General features: G+C 28.8%; 1 protein-coding gene across 1 annotated transcript in view; it reads right to left on the reverse strand.

Moving 5' to 3' along the window:
* Positions 1–490: 490 nt before the first annotated feature.
* Positions 491–12902, reverse strand: part of Osi24 (Protein) — a 35086-nt gene continuing 22674 nt past the window's right edge. The window contains exons 5-7 of the mRNA XM_089229222.1: positions 7388–7681; positions 2882–3180; positions 491–2525 (exon numbers count right to left, since the gene is read on the reverse strand). Coding sequence (XP_089085348.1) covers positions 2883–3180; positions 7388–7681 — 592 coding nt within the window. The 3' untranslated portion in view covers positions 491–2525; position 2882. The remainder of the gene's footprint in view (positions 2526–2881; positions 3181–7387; positions 7682–12902) is intronic.

The following is a 12902-nucleotide window of genomic DNA, read 5'->3' on the forward strand; positions in this document are numbered from 1 at the left end:
AGTTTATAATTGCATGTTAGTTATTTCAAAAGTGTATTAATAGAAGACAATACATTGTAGACTTATTTTGTACGGCGTAATATATAGGCAACATTTGTATATCATCGTGTTGAATAACAGTTATACCTTATAATTTTTAATTTATTTCACATATAGTGCTATATTTTATAAAACTTATTTTTTTATCATCGAAAACATCCATGACTGATCCAATTTAGAGATTAAATGACCTAAAGCAGGAAATTATTTTTTGTGAAATCATATAATAGTTCCACTACATAATTTCCATTAGATCCAAATTCATTATCGAGGTAATTATTGATTTTTCTTTCTGATAGATCGACGAAAAGTGTTAATAATATTTTTCTAATACAGTTAAAATAAAGAAGTATATTTTGAATCAATAACCTATTCCAGTCATCTGATAACCTTTAATATTCCAGCAAATATGATATTCGCTGGGCTAATAAAATTCAAAAGTTAGTAAGAATTAAGTTAAATAAAAATTATAATATTAATTATTAATACAATCATCCTTAAATAAAAGGATTCATTTATAAAAGTACATAGTATCGTTTGAATATAACCAGTAACATCTTAATGTATTACATCGGTTATTTAATAACTAACATCATGAAAATCAGATAGTTTGATTTGAAATTGTATTTTATATTACGTGTATAAAGCGCTTTATATGTTGTATCATCTAACTATTACGTACGCTCTGTATTAAATTATTAAATTGTAGCGCTTTTTTCTTATGTTTTATACAGTAACACTCAAAACTATCTGATTTAAGTTATAATGTGTTTATACGTTTAATAATAAACACTGCTAAGCGATAACAAACATAATATATCGATATACAATTTATTGATGATAATATTTTTAAATATAAAGTTTTTATTTTAAGAATAAACAATGGAAGTGTTTCGAAGGTACAGAATTTTAAAGAAAAATAATACAAATATAAATTCGTTTAAAAACATGATTTTAAAAACAACTGTGTTTGATTAGTGCACAAATAAATTACAAAATACTGACTATATATAATAATACTAAAAATATTTATACACATATGTGTATTTAGTGTATTGATGATAAAATACACAATAACTGTCATGTATTATTTTATGTTATAATCTATCTACATAGTATGGCTATACATCATATGTGTTTGGTGTTTACAAAATTATAAAACAAAATAAATATATTAATATTAATAATAATTAATTTAAAACAATATAAGTAATATTATATTATAATAATATAAATACACACGTTGGGTGATACGATTATTTTCTGTGGACAAAAACACTATAAAATTACCGGTAAAATAAACCGGATCTTTCAAGTTACCTATATCAATGATATTGTAATACAAAACAAAATTATATGACTAATATTATGATAATATCACTGATATAAATAAATTAGGTACTTAATTTTACTGTTAAAATTAATATAATATCGCGCAATTATTATTAGTTATTACTATTATTATGTAGATCTGTGTAATACATCTTTCTACAGTTGACAATTGCTGTTACTTTAGATACGCTTGTTCGGTAGTTATTAGTCATAATCATAAATTCATAACTAATAAATGTATCCAAAACCGCGTTTCTTTCTTTTATAATTTAAAATAATTGCGAGTTAAAAATATGTTCGAAATGTTTTTCGTTTAAAAACTAGGAATAATATTTGTTATAGACCAACCATCATAAAATGGTATATAATATTATGGTACCTACCTAAATAATCAATCGGTGTATTTACATAATAATTGTATTAATATCACATATAATACTTTAATCCGTTTCAACAACGCTTTTCCAGGTAAATACTTTTGCTCTACGCTTCGAGCTGAGTAACCCAAAATCAAATAAATTAATAAATAAATAATCAAACAAATAAATAAGATAATAAATAAATAGATGTGCCAAGGATGGGTCTCAAAATATGTTTTTCATAATTTGACTGAACTTGAGATAAATTCGACAGACAACAAAACTCTGTTGAGATTAACAAAAACTATTTCGGCAGTAGGGTATATATATATATAATAGGTATCGAAAACATAAAATTCGATGAATTTGTCAGTGCAACGATTCCAGTACTCCACTGGTACTCTGCGTGTTTCAACTTTCAATCAAACATAGAATATTATAAATTATAATATCGTGCATCCAGATCGAATAGGCGCGAAAACTATGACAAATTATCGAAATATTATGTTCACGGAGTTTATACAATAAATATTATTATTTTTTTTTTTTATGATAAAAATACGACCACGCGTTATACCGATAACATAATATAACAGTATTTCCTGCGCTCAATAAATAACTATCATCCTACTATATATGTGCGCATTTCGCATACTAACTATAACCGTAACTATACAAAATAACTACAACTATATAACTATGTTGAGCTAGACGAGGTACCGTATATATTTCCTAATGACTTTGAATATATGCTGCAACGCTGCGTCATGGATTGGAAAAACCGTCGTCTCTAACCTGCGAAAAAAAAATTGTCCATTATTATAATATTATCTTATGACAAAAATATATATCTGGTAATCGTAGTAAACTGAATTTATAAATATGATAATTATTTTTTAATACAATTTTTTTATTCATAGGCTTTACAAATTGTTAGGTACATTGAGCAATCAGCTAATTCATAATTAATTTACAATATAATACAGGTAATGACATGAAGTGCAGTTAAAAGAAGAATCCTCCCAGTGAGGAGGTATATATTGCACGATGAAATGAAAATCGTATTATATTTAATTTAATACGTACAGTTTAATGTTGATAATTATTATAACTTTTTATTATTAATAGGAAATGCGTCTTGCACTACTCACTTCAATGTGTCAACGTCGACTCTACGTCTGCGATGGTAGACGATTCTGACTTTACGTTGTCCGTGACAGTGGACGATTCCGCCAGTTTCTTTGCGTTTCTAGCCTGTACCAGTTTGTTGATCTCGTTGTAAGTGGTCATCATGGGCACCGAATCATCCGGCGATCTTTGGGACACGCACGATGAAAATATCATCTCGCAGTCTTTGTTGTCCTGACCGTCTTTGGCGGCTTTCATGTACTTAAAAAATCGCAATATCTCCGGATTCTCTGACGACGGTTTGCGCAATTCGTTCAGCTCTCTGGAACACAAAACAGTTACGGTCATAGGGATTGATTTTGCCGACATTTGAAACACTACACTACCTACACTTCATGACGGTGAAAATTATTTTCGTATTACTGAAAATAGTGACTACGATATTATATTAAAAATAGATAACCATTATTTGTTTTAATAGGTTGCACTAAAATAATATCATAAATTATAATAAAAGATGATCATATTGATATTATATCATGAGCACCTATATAATAGTTTATAATTTATATTTTGTTTTTATATTTAATCTAGGCCTCTGCAGATTCTTGTAAACTTAAATTAATATTTGCTATTGTTTTTAAAATTTTTAAGATATTTTATAGTTTGGTTAATTATACACTAAAAATAATATCAAACACTATTATAATTTAAATTCAAACTTATATAAAAAAATGTGATTATATTAACAAATGGATTTATCCAAACTAAATTTACAAATACGTTGACTACTTTTAAAATTGCATTAATTAATTGATTCGCATCATCATAGATTAACGTGATTTGATTATAGTTATAGACTATAGTACACTATGTTTACTTTATGCATGTGATGCTGGTTTAATATGTACCTATTACTTACGTGATTCACGGTTTTACGATATAGGTAAATAATTTATTATATTGTTTATAAAATTGAAAATTTAATCTATAATATTATTCATGTTAATAAAAATTTAAGCGAAAAGAAAATGGTGCTAAAATAAATTATATCCTAATCTCGAATAGGCTCGTGAACGGATTCTATATTAGTATGGTTTCGTATGATTAATTATAATAAAATTGAATTTTGTGTTTATATTTATTTCACGTGCGGTGATCAAATCCGTTTCATTAGTCATCAGAGAAAATATGCTAAACGTTCCTACAAATTTACAATTACTGATAGTGATTTTTGGCTGGATGATTGTATAATTAAACTTTCACATTTAGCCTCTTTTATCGAAATTACAAAAGCGTACGAAGAATTTTAGATAATTTTCAAGCATATGCTTTTTATCTATTCTATATATAACATAAACACACATAATTTATAACTAAACAAACCGGGTACAATATATTTTATTAGTTTCTAAAATGCGTTTTGATGTAAATATTAATTTGTATTTTTAAATAGGTACATTTTTCTATTTTTGAATAAATTATTCAAGTATATTTAAATAATTTATATTGTTTACTAATTAAAAACTTAATTGTACAAATTTAATAGTTTATTCTAACACGTATGTAGGTTCATTATACAATAGCAAATAAACATTCTCGCGGTTATTATAGTATAACCCAATTTAAATATTAAAATAAAAAAACTAATTTTTAATTTTGATTAAGGTACTTTATAATATGTTATAATTGTATATTTAATTAACAAAATAAACGCTCTATTTCAATTCAGATTACTTATTAAATTATTATTATGTGAACAAAATATTAAAATCTAATGAAGAGTTACTATTTGAATGTGATAGGTGTCACGTGAATTCTATTAGATGAATGTAGATTAAATTAATAAATCATTGTGTGACACTCCAATAAGGTATACACCAGGTCACCAATTTATCATATAGGTACATAGTACATACATATAGTTAATTTGTTTTATAACTTTATAATCAAAACATGTATAGAAATATTTAAATAAATATTATTGTTCAAATAATTTAATATATATTTTTCAAATAGGTTTATATTATCTGTATTAATTAAACATGATTTAACAAAAATAAATATTATTTAATTTAATAAATGTAGGTACCTTGTACAATAATATGTTTTACGATTTTATTCTTATCATTGTGTTCATAATCAAATCAAAATTCAAATAAATTAATAACGTCAGGTAATGTTTGAAATAGTTATGGCACAAACCAGAAAAACAATATATGTATAGTTCCATCAATATTTTTAACTCCTTTTGTAAAAATGGGTGTATCAATGATTTTGAAAGTTTTTAAATATTTTATAAAATTCCTTTTCAGTATATTATCCACTCGAGTATTGTAATATTATCATTGTTTCTGTTTAAGGATTAAAACGTATTGTCTTTATATATAATTACTTAATAATCATCAATATTAATGTGTATGATATTGGCTAGTACTTTACAATATCTATCACAATATCACTGATCGCACAATAAAACGATTTTAATGTTCACTTATACATCATCTTAACAACAATATTGTTCCATAGAACTATTTAATAATTTCAAATGAATGGATTGATTTCATTCAAATTACCAGCTATGAATGTCTACAATAACATGCTATGTTTTATAATAATGAAAATAAAATAAAATAGTTGATGACTGTATACTTATTAGTTATTAACAATATTATTATTATTAACAATAATTGTTGGTAGATGCGGTGGTCGCGTGTCGTGTCATGATTTTAAGCGGAATAGAAAACAAAACCATCAGCGATGACTGTTCCTTAAATTTTATATCCGTCCGTTTAGGGAATAATATTATTCTAATAACATGTTTGTCTAACAGCCTAATAAGAAGAAGCTCGTCACGACCTACATACCGTCGCAAGTGCCAACAAAACAATAGGCACGCGATTAAAGCACTTTTATGCTCGTCGGCCGAGTGAAAGTATCGCTACACCGCGCATATGTACCTACATCATTTTGTAACTCATTAATTATTATAACTTATAGTGTGTATTGTGCTAAATAGAATAATTGCTGTCCGATAACCCTGAGGTGCAAAACACCAATTAACCGTTGATAGATCAAACTATGTTTTTATATGTTCTTATAATGCATGCAATATTGCTATATAATAACAATAGTAATAATATAATTTATTGCGACAAACAAGAAATACAATAGTATAGAAAACATATTTGATAAACAAGTTGCAAGCTCATCTATTAATAATAATATGCTTGAATATGGATGAGCTGAGTTCTTATGATCAAAAGTGGACTAAAAATAAAATAAGCAAAAAAAAAATGTTTGTTCAATATTATATACGAATATACGAATGAAGAATATTTAGACTTCTGTCGACGTAAATAACGTTTGAAAGTAAAACGATATTATAATATATGCCACTACCGGTGCTGATGAATTTCTAATTTGGGATAGTACTCACGAGAACACACAACTACCCACTACTGTATAAAACCATTTGTATATTGTATTTTCATCTAAAAAAAGCTAATATCGGCTGTGCGTAGTTGTACATAAGACTTAAACGCTGCAATAACGATTTGAACACAAATGAATAAGTACGATTATTTATTTTTTTTTTTCATTTTTAATAATAATAATACGATTCGTGACTTTGTAATAAAAATATACAGTTTTCGCAACTGAAAATTGTTATTTTATGTCCAAATAGCTTTTTAAAAGTATCAAAAAGGAAAGTAGTTACTTACTGAAATAATAAAGTAGGAATATTATTATACTGTATCTCTCGCAGTCCAGTAGTTCGTGTATATCTCATAAAATAGAATATAATAGATATTATTTTATTAGTTTCCGACTATAATATCATTGAAAATAAATAATTATTGTTAGCAATACATTTACAATTTCTTATACGAATCTAAATTTTAAGTTCATCGTCCATCTATATAATTTAATATATTGTAAAGGTATCAATTGCATGGTTCTATTAAGTATTAATTTATTATATTATATCATTGTAATTATTTAATAAATGAAAAATGTTTAGTTTAATATCTCTGTATTTAAACATTTATTATGTAATTTAATTTGTTGTTTATGTTATCATATTTGCTTATCGTACACAAGCTCCAGATTGTAAATATGTATTTTAAATTAAAAAAGATCATATTGGTATGCTACTACATAGTTTTTTTCAAAAACTTCTAATATTTCTTGACTATCTGTTAATATGGATTCTGATTATCACCTACCTAGCTAATTTTATTTCATTAAACACAAATATTTTCAACAATAATTAAAAACTTATATCATTTTGATATTTCTCTTTGTCAATGATTCATTTCGGAGTTCTGTAGCTATATGAAAAATCATTCATTATTTATATCTAGTACCCAATATCACATAGTTAGATTTCTTTACATCACTGCGTCTTTTTATTGTACTTGGGTAATACCTGCCTATACCTATCTACCTAAACGTGTAACCTACGCAAAACAAATAATGAGTTTCTTTACACAAAAATTGATGAGAAAAAAAAGAAGTGCACTGACCTGCTGAGCTGCGCCGATATGAGATTGCTGTATGGTGCGAACTTGGCTGGGTTCTTGTACATCTGGCACACCAACCGCTCCCTGCACGGTTCGGTCGTGTACCCGAGCTGCTTGTACACAGTGTCGATCCTGGACAGCAGTGGGCTGTAAAATGGATCGTAGTTGGCCAACAGGTGCGAACTGGCAGGTATCGTGTGGAACACCTTGAAGTCCTCCGTCTTATCCTTGGTATAATAGTTGCCCGACTGGAGCTTGGTGCTGGACATGCCGTTCAGACCGTATTTCAGCGGATACCTGCAGCCAAGTGATCACGAATAATTAGTACATTGAATAATATAATATTTATATGTTTAGGTACATGTATGAACTACTTATAGCTACTGAAGGCTGTTTTAATAATGATTTTGATTACAAGGAAGTTAGATGGATTATATGAGCTTAATATCTATTTAAACGGTTGACTAGGGTTATGTTTGGAGTGTAGTCAGATTGCTTTACAGGAAAAAAGGAAGGTGTCCAGGTATGGTGATTAGTTGTGTGTGTATCGCTAGAAATCCTCACCGCTCCCCACCCCCCCCCCCCCGACCACTTGCAATTGCATCAATCAAACACTATATTTATTTGATTTTTTTTATTATTATCACCGAATTATTAAAACCATAATAATATTAGTAACTATACGTCTATACGTGGTTGTATTACTACGAATACCGTCACGTACGGAATAAATAAATAAAACGTCGGTTAAGTGTCAACTTGACGTATATTTTCTACCGTCAGTTACATTATACCTTTAGATCCTATAGTTGGGTCTCTCGACCTAGAAATTTTAATTAAAAATCAGAAACGAGTGAGTTATATCGCTAAAAAATAAACGATTTAAAATAGATTTTATCGTAATAAAGCACCTAAAAAACAGCATCATCATAGTAAATATTATAATTTTGATATTTTTAAAACTTAACGACTCCCAATCGTCGACGAGGACATTAAAATAAACAGACCACGTGTCACATATATATATTTATAATTTATATACGGACGCAATCAATGGATTTGTGAATAAGAAATATTTAAATACCATCGTAGGTAGGTATAGGTATGATATATATTATGCGTATGGCCTAAAAAAAAAAAATACTGTTATACGCTGCACCATTTAAACTCGATGACATTTCATAAAAATGCAACGACCGGTCATTGGACTATTACAGCAGCTTGCCAGTCTTCAGAAGTCGTTTATGTCTAATATATATTATTGATTAATATTGAACCTAACACAGATGCAGTTTCAAGCACGATTTACGACCGTCCAATATGCAAGAGCGCATAGGTTAATTAATAACAATAAAGTATTATAATAATATTATCTTGTTCCGTTTCGATTCGACCGACTTTTCATAAAATTCTTCTGAATCATCGTTTAGAAGATTGTTTTTTTGGAATATAACAACGAGACTAACGAGCTCTGCAAATGAAAAATATTATTGTATTGGTAAGCCAACTACAGTAAGTTGTGTACGCGCTAGCTTAGCTATATTATATATAATATGACAAATGACAATCATAATATTATGAATATAATAATATAGTGTGTGTACACGTTTCATTGTTTTCGGATTTGGGGCGTGTGGTGAACGCGGTTAGTGCCTATATTATATATATGTGTGTGTAGGTACTTACTCGAAAAAATAGTCACCTACTATAAAAATGATGGACAGCTTACTTTAATGCCACGTAGGTAGGTTTGTCTTATTATAAAATACTCATGTTGTTCTTATTCATACGACTTATTTGCAGCAAAGTAATCCGTTTACAAACGTCCGGTAATATTCCAACTGATAGATTTTTCAAATTACTGTGCGCCGGATTTTTCGTTAGAAATCGGTAAACAATATTATGTTGTGTGTGAATAAAAAAGTTTTTTTTCTCGAATTTTTCGTCGCACTGAATGTCGTACGTGCCGTTGCAGCAGTGTTCAAGAAGAACTGCAATAACGGAGAAACGGCGAGATTCTTTACAGACCTGTCGATGTTCGCATTTCATTATTATGTTATTTATATCACATGATGTTACGTTCCGTTTTCGGTGTCTCTTTCTCGTACCTATACGGGCTATACGTCTACGATCAAATAATAACATGATAAATAATTAACGATGTTTTGAAACACGGCGTCTCGGTGCAAGTTCGTGAGGCATATCGCAATGGTTGCAATGGTATATTGTATATTATTATAACAGTGATATATTGTATGTCTGCGTACAACCGCGCGGCGCTTCAATTATTTCTTTGGTCTATCAACGTAGTGATCTATCAATAACAACAATACGGACTACGGAACAATACGCTATGAAAATAATATATCATTGAGAAGTATATTATTATTATTAATATGATAATAATTTAGTGTGGGAATGTATGTTATCACGGCGTAATTTATTTTGATGGCACGGATGTCCATTCGTAAATAATATAGTTTCGACCGAATCTATAGGGTGATTATTAAAGTCTTCATTCGATTTAAAAAAGCGCACTTATTTTGAAAATACAGAGGTGAAGTGTGAATTAAACACAAAGCAACTTTCTGTAGCGGCTTTGCCATCTCGACACTTACTAACGGCACTATATACGGCAGTCATTTAATTATTACAAAACATGTTCACAAGAAGCGTCGGAGTTATCGGAAATTAAAAATGATTTTACAGAAACCAACTTCACTATTAATTTATATCGTTATAATAATATGGTCGTTCATAGCTGCAATTTATGGTTGCTGAGATATATCATGTAAGCTTCGTAATTGGATGAGGCTTTGGAAACATTCTGTATATCAATTCGTGATTCTAACACATTAATTTACACATCCATGACCCATCGTGTCATCGCGATGATGGGTACATGGGTGTAGTATTATTACGACGTGCGCATTATTATGGAGAATAATACGCATGTATATTATACGATAAAATAATTCATATCATCGGGCCATATCGTATGTCGTTCGCGAACAATTCCGATTACGCAGCTGACTGTCCACAATTATACGTCAATATCAATTTATATATTATGTCGATGACTTCCTCTTTACTCATCCCATTTATGCGTACGTATATATTATGTGTGTATGTTAGTATAGCCGTATATAGGTAATCTCACTTTACGAATGCGCCGCTACACATAGGAAAATGGCTTGCCACGTTCGCGGAAAGTGTATAACTATATATATATATAACTATATTTTGGTTTGCGATTTCTTCATCAATCATCACGCACACCATTTATAAAATTATGTACTGGGATATATTACTCGTATATAGTTATGCACGTTTCAATTTATTCTGATGTACACCGCCGTGTACCTATTTTCATTTTTTTTTACTCTTTTAAAAAAAATATACTGATTTCAATTATTTTATAAGCATATTATACATTTTTAATAGATATATTATAATACTTATGACGCTCATCGTGTTGGTTAGGATATTTTTTAAATTGCACGGTGTTGTTACGTAGGACCTTGGAGGCATACATTTACCTACTATTATAACTCCACGACTAGACCACAACTCGAAATTTATTACATTTTAATATATTTTTGCATTTGGATAGTTTAAAATTATCTCTCTATAATGCGATCATTCCATATTAAGTATAATTTTGTATTTGACTAACTATAATACGTGTCAATATTAATTAGTTTTGTAATTTGTAACAAATTTACCAAGAAAATATGGTTAAAATCAATCATAATCAAAATTTAAAAAAAAACGTGTAACTTTAATGATGATCTTGTTCTATAACTTACAAGTGTGCTGAATATGACTCCAATTCAACAGCAAATATCTCACCATTAACTTTACGATGCCTAGGTATATTCTACCTGTCTAACTTGAAAACATAAGTCTATGCTGTGAGGAATATTATTTTATTTTATTAATTTAACTTTTAGGATATTTCCAAAAATTAGTTTAATAAAATATCATTTTATATTGGATATTATCTAAAATGTTAAAGAAACTCGAGAATAAATAATTTAATTTTTTGATTTTGCTTTTGCTTTTGCTATGAATATCCTAGAAATAAAATTATTATATTCAGTTAATTAGTTAAATGAGTATTAATTTACTCAACGTGACATACTGACATATATAGTAAGGCACTAGTAATTAAATAATAACATATTTTTGATTCGACGCTTTTATAGGACGAGTACGCGGGTGAATCGACTCTTGCGCGTTAACATATTATACGATATAAGTACATATATAATATATATACTATGCATACAATGTTATATTATATTATAAACCTACACAAATAATAATTATAAATCATATCTGACATACATTCCTTCAAATACAAAATCATATCCGATGAGTTTCTCTTTCGGAAACGCGTCCTCCGCGCAGGTCGGTGTTAAAGCGTGTTGACCGAGACTCGAACATCGATACGCCGAGGCGACCTTGACGATTTGACTATAAGTAAATGTTATATTGTAGTACGATGTCGTCGTCGTAGTCACAGAAGTATGCTAAAAACGGTTCATAGTTTAGATAAACCGTAAAAATTAATACCTAAGTATCTATCCATGAAGTCAAATCCGATAGGCAGATGAATAACTTTGGTGTATGTAATCGCGCCTTTCTTTCTCGTGAGCAATTATCACATGTTATGTAAATTTTGTTCCGAATATTTTGATATGGACAAGTCACGTCTATTTCAATGTTATACGATAGCGTTGAGTATTAGCTTCGTATAGGTAAAACATGTAGGCACTAGACAGGCAAGTTTTTTCTCAGTATGATTATGATTGAGTTACGATCAAAATTCAACTTTAAATAGTCAAAAACATATTAATAACCGTTTAATGTTTAGCATCAAATATGTGGAAGAGGTATAAAAATAAAGTAATCTGTAAAGCAACGTTCAAGTATTTTTTAGTTAAAAAGGTCTACGAACTGAATAATGTCCAAATTGTAGTTAATATACACTTAATAAATTATAATACCTAATAAAAATAATTGATTGAACGGAACACAAAATATCTACGATATTGGAAAAAGTATTTTTTAACTTACCAATTTGTTCAAGATTTAGCCGATATATTATGTACTACTGCTGATCAACTACGTATATCGTTTACGAAAACAATCGATTCAAACATTACCAAAGCCCGTGGTATTTTCTGTAGTAATATGATACGTTGTGGACATTTTCAGATTCTTTTCCGCTGCAGATGGGTAAATAAGATTTTGAAGAAAACAATTAAGCTCACACTCTTTAATGAGCTCGTTGCAACATCGCGGTAGCAGCAGTAGGTAGGCTTTTTGTAGTAAAGTTTTGGTGTAGGAACTCCTCAACTTTTGATTTTGTTGTCGTCAGAAAAAGACTCACAGGACGTTTACGCCAACTAGGTTGTCTCTTATAGTAATAATTGAGGTTAAAATTTCTGCCAACTCTTATTGTGCGTTTTTCTCTTTTCGTTGTTATTATTATTATTATTATTATTATTAT

This window comes from Diuraphis noxia, unplaced genomic scaffold (assembly GCF_037042655.1).
Source record: "Diuraphis noxia isolate RWA-SAM2 unplaced genomic scaffold, SU_Dnox_SAM2 contig0005, whole genome shotgun sequence".
NCBI classification, from domain to species: Eukaryota; Metazoa; Arthropoda; class Insecta; order Hemiptera; family Aphididae; genus Diuraphis; species Diuraphis noxia.